The 21,912-nt window shown below is 46.9% G+C and overlaps 1 protein-coding gene across 1 annotated transcript; it reads left to right on the forward strand.

The window, feature by feature from the left end:
* Window positions 1-786: 786 nt before the first annotated feature.
* ACCSL (1-aminocyclopropane-1-carboxylate synthase homolog (inactive) like) lies at window positions 787-20,515 on the forward strand. Its single transcript, XM_040259047.1, has 15 exons — window positions 787-856; window positions 8,131-8,687; window positions 10,069-10,128; window positions 10,586-10,656; window positions 11,033-11,102; window positions 11,302-11,368; window positions 12,789-12,886; window positions 13,151-13,228; window positions 13,571-13,671; window positions 14,850-14,939; window positions 15,696-15,741; window positions 15,841-15,982; window positions 18,430-18,572; window positions 18,657-18,810; window positions 20,096-20,515. Exons 1-15 carry the CDS (start codon window positions 835-837, stop codon window positions 20,230-20,232), a joined length of 1,836 nt encoding a protein of 611 aa, XP_040114981.1. The 5' UTR covers window positions 787-834; the 3' UTR covers window positions 20,233-20,515.
* Window positions 20,516-21,912: the final 1,397 nt, after the last annotated feature.

Here is a 21,912-nt window from a genome sequence, read left to right on the forward strand (position 1 = left end):
GATGAGATCTGTCCATTTTCAACAACATGGGCGGACCTTAGGGGCTTCCTAGGTAGCTCAGTGGTAAAGAATCTGCCTGCTAGTGCAGAAAACACAAGAGATGTACATTCGATCCCTGGGTCAGGAATGTCCCCTGGAGGAGGAAATGGCAACCCACTCCAGTATTCTTGCCTGGAAAATCCCATGGACAGAGGAGCCTGGCTGTCTGCAGTCTAAGGAGGTCACAAAAGAGTCAGACACGACTTAGCAATAGAGCACACGTGCACTTGGATGGACCTTGAGGGTATCGTGTGAAGTGAAATAGATGGAAAAAGACAAACACTATATGATTTCACTCATAGATGGAATATAAGACACAAACAAAAAACAAAATGGATAAATAAGACCAAACCAAATGAAACAAACATGTAGCTACAGAGAACAGAGTAAAGGTTATTAGAGGCGAAGGATGGGAGTGGGGTGTGAGTAAAGGGTATTAACTGTGTGGTGATGGAGGGAAACTAAATTATTGGTGGAGAGCATGCAGTAAGTGTATACAGAAGTTGAAATATAATGTTGTACATGTGAAACTTATATAATGTTATAAACCAATGTTACCTCAATTTAAAATAAATTAAAAATTTTGTAAAAAGAAAGGCCGTATTAGGTAATTAAGAGCACCTGAGGGAGATCCCCTTGGAAAGGACAAGGTGGAAGCTATTGCCCTTGAAACCATCTGCATGCTTAAAAGCAGAGCGCGCAGGCCCAAAGCAGTAAGCAGGCTTACTGAGAGGAGCATGCGGTGGAGCGGTCTCTGAGGCTCCCAAGAGTTAAAGGATTTTGACCAGAGCAGAAATGAGTGGAAACAAGGAGAGCGGTAAGAGCATGGTGGTTGGGTTGGAAGCCAAGGATGTGGACTGAAATGGGGCTTCACCTGGACCCCCCAGTGGGGTGAGGCCAATGATGGACTTTGGGACTTATGGATTCCTGATAGTGAGTGCCAGGCTTTGAGGGTGTGTGTACCCTTCCAGCAAGCAGCCTCGGGAAGGGATGGTTAAGAGGGCAGTGGAGCCTGGGGTTTGCAGACTTGGATTTCAAGCCCCCCTTTCCCATCCTGCTGCTGCTGCTAAGTCGCTTCAGTCACGTCCGACTCTGTGCAACCCCATAGATAGCAGCCCACCAGGCTCCCCCGTCCCTGGGATTCTCCAGGCAAGAACACTGGAGTGGGTTGCCATTTCCTTCTCCAATGCACGAAAGTGAAAAGTGAAAGTGAAGTCACTCAGTCATGTCCCACTCTTAGCGACCCTGTGGACTGCAGCTCTCCAGGCTCCTCCATCCATGGGATTTTCCAGGCAAGAGTACTTTCCCATCCTACTTGTTTGAATTAACCTCCTGCCTTTGAGCCCCCTGTTTTTAAGCCTCTTCCTCTAAGCCTTACCTGTAAAGTGAGCTTAATGGTGGTACCCTCCTCATTTGTTATTTTTGTTAGTTACTCAGTTGTGTCCAAGTCTTTGTGGCCCCATGGATTGTAGCACACCAGGCTCCTCTGTCCATGGAATTCTCCAGGCAGGAATACTGGAGTGGGTTGCCATTCCTTTCTCCAGAGGATCTTCCAGATCCAGGGATTGAACCCAGGTCTCCTGCATTGTAGGTAGATTCTTTACCCTCCTAATAGAGCCATTTTGAGGATTACATTGGGCGGTGTATACAAAGAACCCAGACAATAGCCTGGCTTAAGGTAGTATCCAGTGTAAACTGTGATTGATAATGTTGTGGTTTCAAAGGGCCTGTGACCGCCAAAAGCTTACACCATTCAAACTCAGGCTGGGTATATTAGGGGACTGTGTTAAATTCAACAGGCTATTATAAATTATGTCCTTATTCACCCAATCTGCAAATTGTGGATAACTCTCACCTCCTAGCAAGCCAGGATGAAGTGAAAATAAAGCTGCCTGTGGCTGGGGCTTCTGGGCAGTCACTAAGCTCTCTCATTAGGTAGGTGGCCTCGGTTGAAAACGCTGGTCTAAGTTCGTCTTCTTTTGGTGCATGCACTTCCTCTTTTTTCCCTTGACTAAGTTAGCAATGCTTGCATCTCTCAAGAACCGTCTCTTCATTTTCTTCTAGTATAGTCCACCAAAGTCTAGCCACTGTATGTGTGCCACATGGGTGTAGCTGTGTTCTAATAAAACTTTATTTACAGAAAGATGAACCGAGGGTACTTCCCTGGTTCAATGGTTAAGACATCACTCTTCCACTGCAGGGGTCATGGGCTCTATCCCTGGTTAGGGATTTAAGATCCCTGCATGCTAAACAGCCAAAGGAAAAAAAAAAAAGATGAAATGGGGCCCTAGTCTATAACTATACTAAATTCCCTTATAAAGCATCTGTTAATTCTTCTGTGTCTTCCAAGTAGACGTTAGTAATCTGTAGATAGTGTTAACTCAATTTCCTATTTTTAACTCTAATTTCTTTCCTTGCCTGATATTTTTGGCTGAGACCTCTGGTGAAATGTTAGGTATTTTACAGTGACCATGGGCAACCTTATCTCTTGTTCAGGATTTCAAACCCTTTGGTTTCTCAGCTAAGTTGGAGGCTGGCTTTTTGGCTGAGAGACGTCTTATGTTAAAGAGGTGGCCATTCATTGTATTAAGTTGTTTAAATCAAGAATGGGTGTCTATTTTTGTCAGATGTCTTTATAGCATCTATAGATCAAGTGACTTTTATTCCCTTAGGATCTACTAATGAAAAGTTAATAGAAGTCATAGAATTGAACTTCCCTTCTCAATATGACCCCACGTGGTCGAAAGGTTATTTTATTATGCTGCTGGATCCTGCTTGCTAGGTGCTATTCAGTTTTAAGTATTGATAATCTAATCATTTGTCCATAGATTTGTCCATAGTTCTTCATATAAAATTCATCAAGTCTAGATATCATTGTTTATTTGATTATGAAATGTGGATTTTCCTTTTCTCTCGTTTAATAGCACTGGAATAATATATTCCTTTATATCTATGATGACATTTCCTTATGAGACCCGCTGGGCCAGATATTCTCCAAGAGACCTAACTCTTTGATAATGTCTATGGAAACTGATTTGCTTAAGATTTTATTTCTTATCTGGGACTGTGAATAATTAACTACATTTTTAAACTAGATTATCCATTTTTTCCAGACTTAATCATATCCATTAAAATAGGGCAAACCAGTCTCTAGCTCATCTTATTTCAGTACACGTGCTTTCTCTTATTTTTCTTGACTAAGTTAGCTGTGCTTGTCTCTCAAGAACTGTCGCTTTGTTTTTTCTACTATAAATTAATCATGCAAATATCCCTCTGCATAGTTGGGGCCTGTTCCCATAGTGGTCTTTACACTGGAAGGGCTCACATTGGAGATAAACTTATTTAGCTATTTATAATCTAATAGAGCCTTAAATTGGGCTTCCCAGATGGCTCAGTGGTAAAGAAACTGCCTGTAATGCAGGAGACTTGGACTTGGTCCCTGAGTTGGGAAGATCCCCTGGAGAAGGAAATGGTCACCCGCTCCAGTATTCTTGCCTGGGCAAGCCCATGGAGAGAGGAATCTGATGGACTATAGTCCATGGCGTTGCAGGGGTCAGACCCAACTTAGTGAGTAAACAGCAGCAATAAAGCCTTAAACTAGCTATGCCTGCATTTTAAAAACCTACTTAAATATAGCAGAATTCATAAGAGTTCACCTTGAGCTTTGACATATGGTTACAGCCATGAAACCATCACCCTATTAAGATATGTTAATATCATCTCCCCAGAAAGTTTCCTGCATCCCATTACAGTCAATTTCCCAACCTCCTCTCCAGGGAGCTACTGTTCTGACCTCTATCATTACCAATTACTTTTAGTTGCCCTGTAAGTAGAACTATACGGTACAGACCTTGTCTGGTTTCTTTCATTCCGTTGGCTTTAGCTTTTAAAGGTGAACCTACTTGCTCTGATTAGTAGCGTCTGTCCTCTTCCACCTCTCACTGCTTGCTCTGATTAGTAGGTCCTCCGCGGTAAATCCAGCCCCTCTAGCGGGAGAAATTGGTACTGCCTGTCGAAGTGCAGATGTGTGATGGCTATAAGATTCCAGATTGGGAGTTATTCCCTTTCAGTATATTGACAATAGAATATCACTAACTTCAGGTTTCCACTGTTGCTAATACCAGCTTTTGATCTGTGATTCTTTTTAAGATAACTTTTTTTCTTGGTTGCTTTTGAAATGTTTCTTTGTCTTGTATTTTTTTGTCGCTTCACAAAAAAGCTACATATATATATGTAATTATGTAATTTATCCTAATTTGCATTTTTAACCTTCTTGTTGCCATGCTTTGGTGCCTGCTTATTTGGCACTGAAACACCTGATTCAAATTGCTTCTCTTCTGCCCCATTTTCTCTTCCTTTGGGACTCCAAATGAGTATGCATATGTGTATGTATACCTTAGATTTTATATCTTTTATGTCTCTTCTGTGTCTTCATGCCACATTCTAGAAAGTTTTCTCCAGCCTCTCTTTCCAGGTCACTAACTTTCTCTTTAGTTGTATCTAATATGCCATTAAGCCTTTTCCATTGAGGCTTTAAGTTTTCAATAATTGTTTTAACAACAGGCGATCCAGAATCTCCTGTTTCCTTTAGATCTATCATTTTAACAACTTCTAATTTTTGTCAAGTTCTGGGCTTGGGTTTTATCTCCTTGAACAGAAAAGCGATGTTTTTGCAGTTGACTCCTGGCACCTCCAGTCTAGTTGGTCTTCGCTGTCTCTGCTGATTTTAGCTCACGCTGTTGAGTCATGTGTCTAGATTTTCTGTGTGCTGGATGCTGTATTTGAAAAGTCATCCTCTTGAGGAACCTAAAATCTCAGGTATACTGCTCCCAGAGAGTTTGTTTTCTTCTGTCCAGGGATTTTGAGTCACCAATAGTACAGGATGAAAGTATTTGAGACTTCTAGGGCACATTATGTGCTGTGAATGTGCACAGACCAGGCTGGAGTCTGTGCTAGCGCTGGTTTTCTGCCAGTTCACTCTCTTCTCAGGAGTTCTGGGCTACTGTCAGAGGGCTGAAGTTTAAATCTTGGTTTTACTATGGGACACTAGAAGTTCCTTGCCTTCATGGAGTTTCAATTTTACTTCCATTTGAGGTAAGTATTAGGGATTCCTTGGTAGCTCAGCTGGTGAAGAATCTGCCTGCAATGTGGGAGACCTGGGTTTGATCCCTGGGTTGGGAAGAGCCTCTGGAGAAGGGAACATCTACCTACTCCAGTATTCTGGCCTGGAGAGTTCCATGGACTGCATAGTCCATGGGGTTGCAGAGTCGGACACAACAAGCAACTTTCTCACCTGGTATGAGTAACTGGTGCCCAGACAGAGAGAATTCTTCCAACATCCTACAGTTGGTGAGTAGTAACAGAATCTAGACTTCTCAAGGCTGCTTTTACCTGAGTTTTCAGTTTTGCAACTTGTATTTAGGGATCTATACCCCCATATTCCTTGCTGCCCATGTGCATAAGAAGACTTGACAATCTTTATCATTATGTACTAATTACTATGTACTAATCTTAATTACCGCACTGAGAAGGAAGAATCTCAATTAGGTTAGGGTACTGAGACACCAGGGAAAGCTGGTGCATGGCAAGGGGAAGGAAGGCCAGGTGGCAGATGGAACTAGAAGGGCTTGCAGGGTACTAGAGAAAGAGGCGGAAGTAACCTGGTATAAATGGTATACCCATGTCCGGGCATCCCAAATGAACAGGAGACTAGCTTCCTAGTTCACTCCCCATATTCACTCCCCATTCTCAGGTTTTACTGTTTAAGATCTGTTTTTTCAGCCCTTTATCAGAGGGCACCAGCTGGGCTGGTTCTGAGATTCTGCTTTTATAGAAGTCCCTTGTGTATGCTTTGGGAGGAAAATGGTTTAAAGGTGAGAAATACTGAAACTATGGGTGTAGCCAAGAAGACTTGAGAGTTTGCGTATCCCGACACCAGATAATTTAGGGCTGAGATTTGGGGACATTATGGCCTTTGTGGAACAATGTCAGTCACAATAGACTTTTCTTATAGAAAAGACCAGTCTTGGTGGAGATCTGACTTCTTTGTTTTCCCTCAGCCTTGCTGCATACTCACTACCTTATCAGAAAATACATTTGCTAGGAAAATATACTTTTTGCAGTTACTTGCCTTGGCCCCTGCCTGGAGAGCTCTAATTCCTGCCAGTCTCCCTCCTCCAGTGCCTGTTGGGCCACGCTGACCTCTGGTTTCCTGCCCCTGCCTGACCCGTTTCCTGTGAGCCTGAGGTCCCCAACTGAGGGCTGGGTGGATGCAAGGATGCTGAGGGCCGCCCATGTTCCTGGAGGACAGCGTGACCTTCTCACCCTCAGAGTTGAGAGCCCCATTGCAATGGCCCTGTTACTTCTAGGGGATGGAGCTTGGCCCAGAGCAACGCTTTTGCTTGTGAAACAAGTGTTAGTCCAGGAATAAGAAAAAATTGTTCAATTTCTGTCTAAACATTGTTTCTAATAGCGGTGAGAGAAGTTCTCTGTATTACTGATGAAAGGTTGGCTTCCTAAGTCAAGACTCGGTACCTGTTTGTCCCGTGGCTTCATCCGACTGTCTCTCCATCTTCCATAGCTTACAGTCTCCAGTCATGGCTTATCTCTTCACTGAGTCAGCCACATCCTTGGGGCTGTGCCTCTCCTGCTAGTTACCTGTACGCCAGATGGTGTGCTAAGGACATGACGGTGAAGGCTGACCGGGGCAGATACTGAACAAGTAACAAAGTGAAGTGTCATTATAGAGAAGTATAGGTTGTCATGGGACTATCACAAGCAGACTAAAGACGGTTTAGAGAGGTTGGGCAGAGTGTCCAGTATTTTGAAGTGCTGGTCCCACAAACTGTAAAAGAAGTAACAAGGTTTTGCATATGTGGGAGGATGTAATGTAGAAAAACTTAGAAGATGGCATTTGATGGAAGGTGTGTAAGTCTAGATTTTTAGAAAAAGGGATCTCAGTGACTGAGGATATGAGGATTATTTTACAATGAATGAGAGGCAGCGGTCAGCCTCACATTGTCATACCTCCTGGCTTCTTAATATTTGTTTTTTTTTTTTTTATCTTTGATGCTTTACAAAGGTGTACAAAGTCTTATCCAGCATTTGGACTTCTTTTCAGACAGAAGGTTGGACTGAATAGTTAAAGGTTCAGAATGTATAGTCCTAGGAACTTTATTAGAACTGCAATTACTCAGGCTCCACCCCAAAACCCCTGAAAGAAAGTCCAGTGATGACTAGCACTGCGTCCTTACAAACCCTCTAAGTGATTCTGGTGGACTTTAAAATTCGAGAACCATGTATCTTGCCCATGGTTACTGGTGATGGATGTCCAAGGCAGCTGTCACTGTGAGCAGGTTGAAGGTGTTTATAGGAAGTGATACAAAAGTAGGAGGAGGAAAGAACTGAGTTTTGAACATCTGGTATGACCAACTTGGGGGAAAAATAAAAAAATGAAAGGAATGATGTTCTAGAACAAGCCTTGGCAAACTTTTTCTGTAACAGGCCAGATAGTAGCTATATTAGGCCTTATGAGCCATACGGTCTGTGTTACAACTTTTCAGCTCTGCTGTTGAAGCACAAAGGCAAATATAGATAACACATAAACAAGAGACCATGACTGTGCTCCAAGAAAACTTTATTTACAAAGACAAATGGAAGGCTGGCTTGGTCCCTGGGCAGTAGTTTACTTTCCCCTAGGCTAGCAGAATGACTTAAGGTTTTGGTTTGTTTTTATTTTTGGTTTTTGTTTTTAGCAGCAGAATCCCTTTTCTTCCTTAGAACTGTATAAAGCAGGAGTCACTCTGATTGAAGAATCCACAGCCTACCTCTTCAATTTCTCCTTTTTCCTGAAGTGGACCCTAAGGTTCTTCCTAAGAACACGTATTAATGACACTTAAGTCTGGTGCTCCAACATCTGAGCTTGGGGCCATGTAGGCATTGCCCTTGAATGAGCAGGTAGCCCTTCCTCAGCCAGTTTGGGCCTGTAACCAAGGTGTGGTGGTAGAAGGAACTGGGGGCCAGCCTGCGATCACGCCTGGGCCTGAGGTTCAGGAAGTCTCCTTTGCTGCATTGCGTGGTGTCTCTCTGCAGGTTCCAGCCAGCCTGCTGAGGCCAGTGGGAACACCCAGAGTACGAGTGGCCGATCAGACATCCCCCACACGCCCTGTGTCCAGATGAGAGACCAGGCCCTCAGATACCGCAGCATCCACACCCAGCTGATGGAGATGGTGCTGACCTTGCGGCAGACTGTGGAGGATCACATCACGCAGCTGATGACCAGACCTCAGCGGCAGGACCTAGTCCTGGAGGAGCAGTGGCACGGCCAGGCCATCAGGGAGCAGGAGGCGCTCCTGGGTCGCTTACTGTTCCAGATCGTCAGCTTCCTGCCGGCTGGGGCCCCAGGCGACCGGAGCGCCCAACCGCCTTGCACGTCCACAGACTCCAGGGGTGATGTCGGAGGGGGGCAGCCGGTCCAAGCAAACAGGAAGACTGGCCAGACGTTCTACCAAGAGAGTGGTTTTGAAAATACAGTTATCAGCTATGACCTGTCCAACCGTGGGATTGACATCTCTGCCTTATACCGCTTGAGATTCCGGGACTATGACACCTACCAAGGAAACAAATACCACAAGGACAAGAACACCTTGGTGAGGATGGGGGGACAGGCTCGAGGGCCCCCATCACTGGGATTTACTGCGTCCTGTGCCAAGATCTGTGCGTCCTCATTGATTCTTCCCAGCCCCGTGGAGTAGGTGCTATTGTCCCCTGTAGGTGAGGGGGTGGGCACAGGAAAGTTGACAAGCTGGGTCTGGTTTCCCCTCCGGTCCTAGCTCTTATCTCCCGGGAATCACTGTGATCACTGTGGCAAGTGAACCTACCCTTGTGGAACTCAAGTCTAGTAACAGATCTCAGCCACTGGGGAAACAGGTGTGAATAACGTTCCCAAGAGCACCAAGGGGCTGCCTGCTTTGGGTGGTCAGGGAAGACGGTTTAAAGGTTGAGTCCGTCAATCAGGCAATGGGGGTAAGGGAGGGGTCTTCCAGGAAGGAGGAACAGCATGGGTGGAAGCTTCAAGGTGAGAAGAGCTTGGAGTGATTGGGAAAGGAGGCCTGTGTGGCTTGAGCAGAAATGGTGAGCACTGTAACAGAGGTACGATTGGGATCGGGCCATTGTAAGATGTTGGGATGTTATCCCAGTGGTGATGAGATCAAGAAAAGGCTTCCAGCAAGGGAGGGTCCCAACAGCTCTCCAGCCAGAGGGCAGGGGCCACAGTAGCCTCAGCTTTCCTTCTGTTCCCACCCAAGGGATGTGTGGCCAATGGCCATCTGTTTTTCTGGGGCCCAAATGAGTCGGGTATCCTGATTGGCCTCTGAGGGGCCATGCCCCTTCTAGGAACTTGAAGGGACCCTTCATGGAAGTGGAGATGGTAGAGGTGATACAGGCAGGGTCTGGTTAAGGAGCTAGGCTCTGGGGCCAGGCAGGTGACATGCTGCTCATCCCAAGGTCATGTGGCTAGTGTCGATTTTTCAACCTTTCTGAGCTTTATTTACTCTCTTTCAGCAGGAGATCAGAGCATTTTCTCAGGATGTGTGAGAATTAAGGCAATTGACAGGAACTACTTAGTCTAATGCCTAGAATATAGAAGCTCAGTGAATGATGGCTGGTACATAATATAACTATTACTGCTTATGTTGTGGGTTGGCCAAAAAGGTCATTCAGTTTTGAATAAAAATAAGACACTTTTCATTTTCACCGAGAACTTTGTTAGAACAAGGTACTCACTAACGGAATGGACTTTCTGGCCCACCCAATATGTGGCTCTAAAGAGGAAAGTTTGCAAGCTGTTAAGATTTGGGAGAATTTGTGGAATTTTTTTCTAATATTAAGGTTGTCAAACATGGATTTTATTGCCTCATGGAGCAGGGAGACCTCCATTTAGGCTCATCTAGATGAGTAATTATGATCTGTTTAAAGGGGTCCATGGTGGGCAGGGCAAAAGGACTGACCTTCGATTCTGTCTATCTCCAGGGCTACATCAACCTTGGTACCAGTGAGAACAAGCTCTGTACTGATCTTCTGGCTGAGAGGGTAAGACACGTGCCAACCTGTGCTGGGACCCACCTTTAGGCCCAGGTCCCCCAAGAATGGGCTTTTAGCACGTGGTAGACACAGGAATAAGACTTCGAAGTTTGAGGAAGGGAGTGGGGAAATAGCTTCTAGAATAGCACATCTAACCTGCTGACTGGCCTTGCTGTGTTGGGAAGTTTTCTCTGGATGGGTATGTGGTGGGTACGCTGCCAAGGGAGCGTCTAGATCAAATGTAGGGTTGGGGAAGTTGTCGGACACTTCCCGTGGGAGATCTAGTTGTATAATCTTTGACACGAAGACTGAAGCCTCCGTTCATCAGGGAGCATGTAGCGTACATGCCCATTTCCCTCTGGGAGGCCCTGTGTTGTAGGGCAAATGCCCATGAGCATCCTAGGAGTAGGATGAAGCCTCTTGGGCATCCCTGGGCTGGCCGTGCTCACGCTCTATTTGTCAACAGTTGAGTCAGAGTGACATGACCTACGTTGATGAAGATCTACTGCAGTACGCTGATTGGAGAGGGCAACCATTGTAAGTAGGCCCTGAACCTGGGGTCTTCTGGTCTACAGGCGCCTGTCCGCATCCAGGGAAAGACTCCTTGATTCTCTGCTGGGTGCCTACCTATTTTGGGGAGTAATGACTTCTAGAAAATGCCTAGTGCAGACTGTCAGAGCAGGCAAGCTGGTGTAGTAGAAACAACACTCCTCTGTCATTCAAGAGACCCAAGTTTTTGTCCGTACTCTTCACGTCTGTGTCTCCTGGGGAGTTGAGAGCCTCGGTCCCTTGTTCACCCCGTAAGGATCCTGAGGTTGCATGCTCTGCTCTCGTGAAATGACTGGAGTCAAGGCTGTGGGGAAAGCCCAGGGCCGATCCTGGGAACGACCGGTCTGTCTGGGTCTGTCCACAGCCTGCGGAAAGAAGTGGCCCGGTTCCTGACCTTCTACTGTAAGACATCTGAGCCCCTTGACCCAGAAAATGTGAGTCTCTTCCCAGCCTTCCTGACACCCTGGTGGAGGACCATATTCTTGGGGACCTCTGCATTTCCAGAAGAGCCTCTGAGTCGGGGCAGGGTGGAGGCCAGTGGGTCCTCGCTGAGGAGACTCCCCGCGGGGAGGGAGACCGATCCCTCTTACGAGGACTGGTTTTCAGCTTCTGCCTTCTGTGTGTCTTCTCCAGGTGGTCATTCTAAATGGCTGCTCCGCTGTCTGCTCTGCTCTGGCCATGGTTCTGTGTGATCCAGATGGTAAGTCAGCGGGATCTGCGCTCCCTCAGGGACACAGCCCCACGTGGGCAGGCACGCACGGGCCCTGGGCCCTGAGGGAGAAGAGGGTCTTGACTGAAGACCTTTCCCCTGCAGCGCTGGGGTGCCTCCTGCATCGAGTAGAGCCTCTTCCTACTTTTTCTGCAGGAGTGAGGGATTTGAATTCCCATTTAATGGGCATGTTACAGGCCTCCAGTCTGCCCCAGGAATGGTGACATCTGGAGCCAACTCTGTCTAGTATTATTAGTTGGACTTTTGGTCTCAACCCCAATACAGAGAGCCCTAGTCAACTGTCTTAGACAATACAGATGTTCTATCTCTTCGACACACAGCAAGTTGTGTGTCTCTGGAGATTCCCAGGTGGCGCTAGTGGTAAAGAACCTGCCTGCCAATGCAGGAGACTTCAGAGACTTGGGTTCAACCCCTGGGTTAGGAAGATCCCTGGAAGAGGGCATGGTAACCCACTCCAGTATTCTTCCTGGAGGATCCCATGGACAGAGGAGCCTGGTGGGCTACAGTCCATGGGGTCACAAAGAGTTGGACATGACTGAAGCAACTTCAACAAACAAAAACACCAAAATAAAAAACTAGGTTCTAGATCAAGTAAAGCTTGAGAGATCTGTTCTTGGTCTCCTTAACTATGCCTCTGAACAATTTGAAATATGAATCTCAGATTTCTTGATGAGCCTACTGCATGGGACACTTGTTACTAAGATGGCCAGTTTCACTGGAAGGAGTGGGTCCTTGATTAGCTCATCAAGGAGGCCAAATGGATGGAAAGAAAATAACACATGAAGTCACCAAGCCTGGAAGACCTGAGCCACGTAGAGAAAGGAGAGCCCTTTCTGTGTGTGGACCTCTGCCTCCAGTGTCGGCCTGGAGCTGACAAGACTTGCTGATGATTCATGCTCTACCTGCTGCAAGCCTAGCTTGAGTCCCTGGATTCCAAGTAGCTTGCAGCAGTATTCTCCCCTTTTTCTCTTCTAATGTACCCACAAAGAAGAAACTTGGGTTTTGTTTTCCTAAATAACACTTTTAAGAGTGGATTATGTATAGAGCACTGGCTCATCATAGCTCAGATGGTAAGAAATCTGGCTACAATGCAAGAGATCTGGCTTTAATCCCTGGGTCAGGAAGATTCCCTGGAGAAGGAAATGGCAACCCACTCCAGTCTTGTATGGGGAATTCCATGGACAGAGGAGCCTGGCGGTCTACAGTCCATGGGGTTGCAGAGTTGGACGCGACTGATTAACACTTATGTATACAGAGCCTGTGCTGCAAAGCACTCACCCCTAAGTAGGAGGGATTACACAGGAAACCTTCTCTGAGGGGTGTGTTGCTGCTGATCTGGGGGACTGCACTGGGAGACCCTGAACTAACAGCACTGTCTCTCTGCTTCCAGAGGCCTTTCTAGTCCCCACCCCCTCCTATGGGGGCTTCGCCTTTAGTACCCACCTGTATGCGAAAGTCAAGCTGGTTCCTGTCCACCTGGAGAGTCAGGTCAGTGTGGGTTCACAGTGTCGACTGGTAGACTGGTTCTACCGACCCAGGCAAGGGAATGGTCTAGACATTGCCAAGGTGGAGGTTGGTTTTGCTTTTCTCCTGTATAAATTATGGGAGAAGGATGGCGAAATTGGGCCAAAAGGGCACGTGGGACTAGTCCCTGGGTATGAAGGAAAAGGATTGTTCAAGGTTTCTAGGAAAGAGGAATCCAGGCCTGGAAGCTTCCAGATATGTGGTTCTCAGGCTGGATCTGTCTTCCAGGTCACTGAGGCAAACGGCTATCCCTTCCAGCTCACTGTGGATAAGCTGGAGCAAGCCCTGCTCAGGGCTAAGATTGAGGTGAGGTGGGAACCAGGTCTTCAGGGTGGGCACTGCTGCTCTGGAAAGGGGCTGAATATGGAGACAGTGGGGTAACTTGTTCACCAAGACAGTGTGGGTGCCTTCTTCAAAAGAGGCAGTGTCCCAGGGCACATCCCCCGAGGAGCCCTGAGCCTGGCTGTGGGCCTCCAGAGCTCCTTCCTATTCCCCTCTGTGGGCACCATGATAGTTGCTCCTCCAATTGCCCACTGAGCCCTTGATGAGGTGTCCGATCCTACTTGGTGCCCTGGCCTTGACCTTCAGCTGAACTTGATGTGGAGGTGAAGGATTTGTCTTCATTTGGTTATGCTTGGTTCTTTTCAGGGGAAAAAGGTCAGAGGTCTTGTGCTAATCAACCCTCAGAATCCTCTGGGAGACGTCTACTCCCAAGACTCCATGATGGAATATCTGGAATTTGCCAAGAAGTATGACTTCCACCCCCTTGAGATGAAGTCCGTAAGAAGGGTTCCCATCACTCACAGTCAAGGAGTCAGAACCGGAAATAATATACCCTAAGTGTTCTCACTGTGTAGTATACTTTGTGCAGTTATGGACAACTAACTGAAATGGACATGAAGGAAAAGGCACCCACGTGCTCACTGCTTCAGACTGCCACTTCCCTTCTCGCCTTTGCCTGTATGCACATACCCACGTAACAGTCATGCACCCTGTTGCTTCCCACCCCTCATAGCATAAGCTCTTCCTGCATCCATTTCCCAAACTCCTTGGCTTGAGGTGCCGAGGAAGGTGAGTCTCTCTAGAATTTTCCTGTCCCTGTTTCTAAGAACATGTTAACATCAGTTATTAATATCTCTGAAGTCTGGAAATAGCCTTCTTAGGGTGGATAATCTTCCACAGTCGAGGAGAAACGTGTATTCAAACTTCATAACACATCCAGACCACCTGATGGCGGCACATGGGGATAAGAGGAAGAGTGCTGGGGTGCTCTCCTTGCCAGCTCTAGCACGGGCTAGGGGAGGGATTAGCGTTCTAGCTCAGAAACCAGTTTCTTCCTGTGAAACACAGGTAACAGTGCAGCTTCAGACTGCTGGGAGAATAAAGAGGAGGCAGGTGTGCGCTTAGCCCACTTCATATCCCTGTTTGAACCAGACCCTAGATGCGAGCTCTTTTTTTAAAAATTTGTTTTGTTTATGTTTATTAACTGCACCGGGTCTTAGTTGTGGCACACAGGATCTAGTTTTCTGACCAGGGATTGAATCTGAGCCCCTTGCATTGGGAGCCTGGAGCCTTAGCCACTGAACTACTGGGAAGTCCTGGGAGCACCCGACTGTACCAGAGGAGATGTCTCTGAGACGCCCAGCCCCTACCACTGGTCTCTACTTGATGGTTGAAGCGTGGGGCTGGATGTTCTCATGCATGTCCCTCAGGTCCTGTCCCTTTCTAGTACCCCCAAGTCAGGATAAAAGGTCCCCCCTGGTGAAGGAGAGACCCCCTTCTACCTTTCCACACCTCTTGGAAACTTTGGATGGGCTTCTGGGGCCTTTAGGAGTGTCTGATCTGTGTTCAGAAAAGCCCAACAAATGAAGTGTGAGTTACAATTAGAGACAGCCTATATAATCGTTCTCTTTCACCCAACCTGCAGGTACAACCTCCATGTGATTGTAGATGAGATGTACATGCTCTCTGTGTTTGATGAAGCCATCACATTCCACAGTGTTCTGAGCATGAAGAGGTGAGTTGGTCTCAGCGGGAGCTGGGAACGAGAACCATGAAGCTCCTGCTTTTGCAGGGTGAGTCCATGGGCAGTAAACTCCTTTGGCTATGAGCCAAGAACTGAGCTTAGAGCCCCCAGGAGTGTGAAAGTGAGCAAAGCATAATCTGTCCTCCAAAGTGTCTTCTCTAAATGCCGCTTGGTACATGAAATAGTTTAAGAAGAGGGTAGAATGAGCATGGTCAAAAGTCACGATGAAGCCCTACAGAAGGGCTTCTTGAAAAGTAGTGCACAGGGAAAGAAGAGAAATAGAGAACTTTCTTAAGGGTTGGTATTTGGCCCTAGGACAGGATCCAGCAGGCAAAGCAAGAGAAGAGCATGCCTAGTGGATGGAACAGTTTCACCAAAGGTGGGGCAGAAAGAAATAGGTGAACACACTTTTGAAATGTTTGGAAAGCCTAGAAATGGTGGCCCACTTGCATGAGGAGCCAACTGCCAAGAAGGTGGCTTTTGGACTCGCTGTAGGAAGACCCCGAGCCAGGCTGAGAGTCCTCCAGTACCTTCAGTGGGCACTTGAGAGCTCTCCCATCTGGTTCGGCAAGGATACCTTTTGTTGACTTCCTGGCTTAACTGGGGCAACTGCGTCTTGAACTTTGGGTCCCCAGGCCCTTCTGTCTAGGAAGGCCCTCAAGGCCACTTTTATCTTCCCTTCATAGACTGCATATCATCATCCTTCAAGCAAGTATTTCTCCATCATCTTGACTCTTTCCTTTCCAGTTTGCCTGACCCCAACAAGACCCACGTGATCTGGGGTGCCAGTAAGGTGAGCTCCAGCCGCCTGTCCTTGGGAAGGGAAGGAAGTGGAGCCAGGAGCCGAAGGCAGACCAACTGGGTATTCCTTTCCCTTCTTCTCTTCCTCTAGGATTTCTGCATCTCTGGCTTCCGCTTTGGTGCTCTGTATACCTACAACAGGGAGGTGGCCTCTGCCATGAGCTGCTTTGGCTACCTCCACAGCATCTCTGGCATCGCTCAGTACAAGCTGCGTCAGCTGCTTCAGGACAGAGGTACTGAGCCCCATCCCAGGCTGGACATCGTGGCCACCGGGAATTTCTGGGTCTGCATGGGCCTCTGACATGGCTTCAGTATACTGAGAGCCTGTTCACTGTCTCAGGTTTAACAGTGGCAGGACGGGATGTTTATAGGAGGGCAGATGCAGTTGGGTATAGAAAGAAGACAGAGATGCTGGTCTAAAACACTGACCATCTGATAGCTTGTGCTCTGCCTGCAAAAGGGATAGTGAATTGTACTCTAGGACTTGAAGGTGGGAACTTCAGAGACTGGTCTTTACATGAAGGTCAATTTTTCCTCACATTCAGGTGGCGCAGTTGGTGAATAATTTGCCTGCCAGTGAAGGAGATGCAGGTTGGATTCTGTGTCTGGAAGGTCCCCTGGAGGAAGAAATAGCAACCCACTCCTGTATTCTTGCCTGGAAAATTCCGTGGACAGAGGAGCATGGCGGGCTACAGTCCATGGGGTCGCAAAGAGTTGGATACAACTGAGCACTGAGCATAAACCTGGCTTATTTCAGGCAAAGATTACCAAAGAACAGCCTGACTCTTCAAATCTGACTTGACTTCATCTTCCAGGGTGGCCAGAGGAGAGGCCGTTTGGGCAAGTTGGTGCTCCTACATTTATGGCACCTGAATTTACCTTCCCTCTTAGATCTTAAGTGAATGCGGCTTCAGAGGGAATATCCCACCTTTAATACCATGGTTCAAACTTAGATAAGAGCTCCCTTTAAAAAATTCCCTGTCATAGAGCAGATGCCAGGCCCAAGGATTTAAATTGAGAGCAGGGATACATGAAACAAAGTTATCAGATAAATCTGATTTAGAAAACAATCTGCTTTCAGCTTTGGGTGGAGAAAGTGGTAGATAGGAGAAATCCAACTGCATGCCTCCCTGCAAGGTGCCAGGCCCTCTGATATTTGGTGGAAACCAGATTCCCAGCTTCTTGAACACTGGTTCTCAATCTTGGATGCACGGGGGAATTACCTCATGAAGTTGCTCAGTCCTGTCCAATTCTTTGCAACCCCATGGACTGTAGCCCACCAGCCTCTTCCATCCATGGGATTTTCTAGGCAAGAATACTGGAGTGGGTAGCCATTTCCTTCTCCAGGGGATCTTCCCAATCCAGGGATCGAACCCGGGTCTCCTGCATTGCGGGCAGACACTTTACCGTCTGAGCCACCAGGGAATCCCTCCTGGAGAATTTAAATACCGATTTGTAGGGAATTGGGGAATTTAGTCATTCAATCGTGTCCGACTTTTTGCGACCCCATGGATTGTAGCCTGCCAGGCTCCTCTGTCCATGGAATTTTCCGGGCAAGGATACTGGAGTGGGTTGCCCTTTCCTTCTCCAGGAGATCTTCCCAATCCAGGGATTGAACCCGGGTCTCCTGCATTGCAGGCAGATGCTTTACCATCTGAGCTACTAGGGAAGCCCAATGTGTAGGCTGCATCCACAAAGATTTTGAGTTAGATGTCTGGGGATATAATCTGGTCCATTATGCCTTTTAAAAGCTCCCAGGTGGTTTTAAAGTGCTGCCAATGCTGAGAATGGTTGTGCTAGGATCATCCCCAAGCATAATGCGGTTCTTCACAGTCCATTTGTTAGGGTCTAAAGCAGAAGGTGCAGAGAAGGCATTGGCAACCCACTCCAGTACTCTTGCCTGGAAAATCCCATGGACGGAGGAGCCTGGTAGGCTGCAGTCCATGGGGTTGCTAAGACTCGGGGATGACTGAACGACTTCCCTTTCACTTTTCACTTTCATGCATTGGAGAAGGAAATGGCAACCCACTCCAGTGTTCTTGCCTGGAGAATCCCAGGGACAGCGGGGCCTAGTGGGCTGCCGTCCATGGGATCGCACAGAGTTGGACACGACTGAAGCGACTTAGCATCAGCAGCAGCAACAAAGCAGAAGGTGAGGGAACTGTGAGTAGCAGCCACTTGCCCAGTTGACAACAGCAGCATCAACCCCATTTAGGGGACACCTCAACTTCTTGCCTCAAGGGTGTAAATTCAAAAGTAACTTGACTACACAACAATTGAGAAGCCCAGTATCCCCACCTCACACAATGGAAGTGGTGTCGTGGGTGGTGTTTAGTTGCTAATCGTGTCTGACTCTTTGTGACCCCATGGACTGTAGCCCTGGGATCCTCTGCCAATGGGATTCTCCAGGCAAGAATACTGGAGTGGGTAGCCATTCCATTCTCCAGGGGATCTTCCCTACCCAGGAAACAAACCCATGCCTCCTGCATTGGCAGGTGGGTTCTTTAACACATGGGCTTTCCTGTGGCTCAGTGGTAGGTACGATCAGCTCAAATACGATGCAGTCAGGGTTGGATAGAATCAGCAGGCATGAAGCCCAGGGAGGGAGCATTTGGTCAGGAGCCCTCTGGCAGATCTCAGCCCTGAAGTATGTAACAGCTCTCTTCCTCCATCCACTCAGAATGGATTGACAATATATACCTGCCCAGTTATCACTTCCGGCTGCAGGAGGCTCACAAGTATGTCACTCACAAGCTAAAGGCATTGAAGGTCCCTTTTCTCAATCGTGGCTCCGGCCTCTATGTCTGGATCAACTTGAAACAGGTGAGGTCTGGGAGTGAAGACGGGTGTTAAAGAGCAGATCTGCCAGCTAGGTCTTGAGCTCAGCTCTGTCTGTCTCTTCCCCAGTACCTGGACCCGTGCACGTTTGACGAAGAGCTGCTCCTCCATCGCCGCTTCCTGGACCACAAACTGATCTTGTCCCCGGGCAAGACCTTCATGTGTAAGGAGCCTGGCTGGTTCCGTCTCGTCTTTGCAGCCAGGCCCCACCTGCTAAGAAGTGGTGAGTGGAGCTGACCTGCCAGTCCTGGCCTCCTTCACAGATGCCCCAGCCATTCCTCTGAAACCCAGGCGTGGCGTCACTCCTTATTCACCTTTAGCAGCCTACATAACTCCAATCCTTCTAGGCCCTCTGTTACTACTTTCATACCTTTAAGTGAAAGTGAAAGTCGCTCATTCATGTCCGACTCTTTGTGACCCCACGCACTGTAGTCCATGGAATTCTTCAGGCCAGTATGCTGGAGTGGGTAGCCTTTCCCTTCTCCAGGGGATCTTCTCAACCCAGGGATTGAACCCAGGTCTCCCACATTGCAGGCGGATTATTTACCAGCTGAGCCACCAGGGAAGCCCATACCTTTAAGCTCCTTTGCAAATGAGGAGCTGTTAGGCACTTGAAGTATATTATACTTTTGGTAAGTCAGGTCTGTGTCTGTCACTGAAGAGGTGCTCTGACTGTAAGCTATCCAGAAATGGAGCTCTGCCCATGCAGAACTTGCCAGCTACTAGGTGAGATAGATAGCACGTGATCCAGAAGTCCCTGTGTGCTATACTCTGGAGCTGCGATTCTCCTCTGAAGGTTACAGAAACATGACAATCATTTTATCTATTGCATCTCAACACATGCAGGTCACTGTTCTACCCGCTGGGAACATAGCAATGAATATTTATGTTACATATCTTTTGGGCTAATGTGGAAAATAGACCGAGGGAAGGGCCACTATATGCAGACAGAAAATGAGGCCAAGGCTATAAGCTGCTGCTGCTGCTGCTGCTAAGTTGCTTCAGTCGTGTCCAACTCTGTGCGACCCCATAGATGGCAGCCCACTAGGCCCCGCTGTCCCTGGGATTCTCCAGGCAAAAACACTGGAGTGGGTTGCCATTTCCTTCTCCAATGCATGAAAGTGAAAAGTGAAAGTGAAGTCACTCAGGCGTGTCCGACTCTTAGCAACCCCATGGACTGCAGCCCACCAGGCTCCTCTGTCCATGGGATTTTCAAGGCGAGAGTACTGGAGTGGGGTGCCATTGCCTTCTCCAGGCTATAAGCTAGGTGACAGGATTTGATCTTGAGTCACAAAGGTAATCTGGCAGGCAGGGGCTGTGACAGTGAAGCCAAAAAGAGCCATGGGGGATGTGGCAGGAAGACTTGGAAATCTGTCCCCCAAAAGGCAAGGCTCAAGTGCGGCATCCCTGAAGCAGAGGTTCTGTGGCGGTCTACTAGGACCTGCGTGTATCTGGGGCTCATGTGCACACCCGCTAAGTATTTCTCTGTCTTCGTTTGGACGCTCTAGCCATGCGTCGGTTCCAGCAGGTGCTAGCGGAGCAGGCGCAGGAGTGCAGAGTAAAGCAGCTGGAGGATGCAATAAAGGAGGAAGTGTCTGCCTCCCAGCCAGAGGCTCCAGCCAGCCCCGCTCTCAGGAAGTCCTGATGTCAGCCTCGGATCTGGAAGGCTGGCCGCTGGCCTGGAGCTGTGACCAAACAGTGGGCTCCTCCAGGCATGAGTGCGTTTGACCCACCATCAGCCCGCTTAAGCATCTGTCGTTTTGGAAGCTTTTCATCTTCTTAGTCTCTACGAGCCATTGCGTATGTGCAAAATGTTTTTATGGGGATTCTGGTGAGAAAGCCTAGAGGAGGAATAAAGGGAGCTCTCTGAGCCCCTGTTTAGGTGGGTTAACTTTTATATTTTGTATCTAATAAATTCCACATTCTTTCAATTGCAGGCCTGTTTTATTTCACATTCTTCATATGACCTTTTGGGAGCTAGATGATTTTTAAACTTAATTTTTAATTAAATTTAAATTAAATATTAAATTTAGTTTTGAAGTTATAAAGCAGGTTATATGTGAAGAATCCTTTCTAGGGCAGGCCAGAAAGGAAGGGAAATCATGGGACCCAATTGGCAGAGCATTTTCTAGGTGTTGGATGTAGTGTCCCATAGGATCCTTACATAATCACACTCACCTCAGACATGTGTGGCTACGTGGTAGAGTGAGAGTATAGTTTCAAGTGTTTCTGCTTCCAAATATGAGTTCTCTCCATTTTTGCCTTTTTGAAAGGCTTTTAAAATGAATCTTTGGTGATAAGCCTGAATGAAGTCTTCCATTTTCATCTCTAGGGTTTTCAACTGTTCAAATCATACCTCCTGAGCATTTCTCTGCAAACCATTTGCACATCTGAGCTTTGGTCTGAGCATCAGAGTGGTGAAATGGGCAGAGTGGGGACTACCACCATTTTATAGATGTTGGAAGAACTATTAGCAGCCACTGATGGCTTTGATCAGCCACTTGGGTTTGGGATCATCCTCACTCTCTTGGGCAGCTTTGCAGCCCACCAACAAACCCTGATTCTTCAAGACTTTTTGACAGCAGGCAAGTTTCTTTAGAAATAAACTTGAGTAGCAGACACAGAAAGAGAATTCTCTGGTTGCACGAAGGAGTTTGAGACCGGAAGAGATGATTTTCCCTCTCTTCAATATTTATGTTTCTTATTTTTCTGTTCTAATTTCGTGGCCAAGAACCTCAAGTACAGAGTTGAATTAAAAAGTAAGAACATTCTTGCCTTGTTGTCAATCTTAACAGGATCACGTTCGGTCTCTCATAAGTATAATGTTACTGGAAATATTCTTCATACTGCCTTTACCAGATAGAAGAATTTCCTTCAATTCCTAGTTTGCTGAAAGTTTTACCATAAATGTGTGTTCAGTTTTTACCAGATGTTTTTGCCTGTACCTTTAGAGATAATATAATTCTTTTAGTTATTAATGTGATGAAGTTATACTGATTAAAAAACATTATAGTCCTGCAATAGCCCCATAGAGTCATGATGCATCACCTTTTTATATATCGTTGGATTTGGCTTTGATGTTAAAAATTTTACATCTATTTTCATGAAGGATATTGTGTTATTATTTTCTTTCCTGATATTGAAGTGAATTTTTTGATCAGTTAATTTAAATGTTTATAGATTGTATTAATATTTTCCAAAGACCCAACTTTTTGTTTCATTGACTTTTTTTTCCCCCCATATGTTTCTCTTCTGTTTCATTTCTACTTTTTATTTCCTTTTTTAAACTTTGGGTTCAATTTGTTGTTGTTCTAGCTTTTTAGTA

Source organism: Oryx dammah, unplaced genomic scaffold, assembly GCF_014754425.2.
Source record: "Oryx dammah isolate SB20612 unplaced genomic scaffold, SCBI_Odam_1.1 HiC_scaffold_17, whole genome shotgun sequence".
NCBI lineage: Eukaryota > Metazoa > Chordata > Mammalia > Artiodactyla > Bovidae > Oryx > Oryx dammah.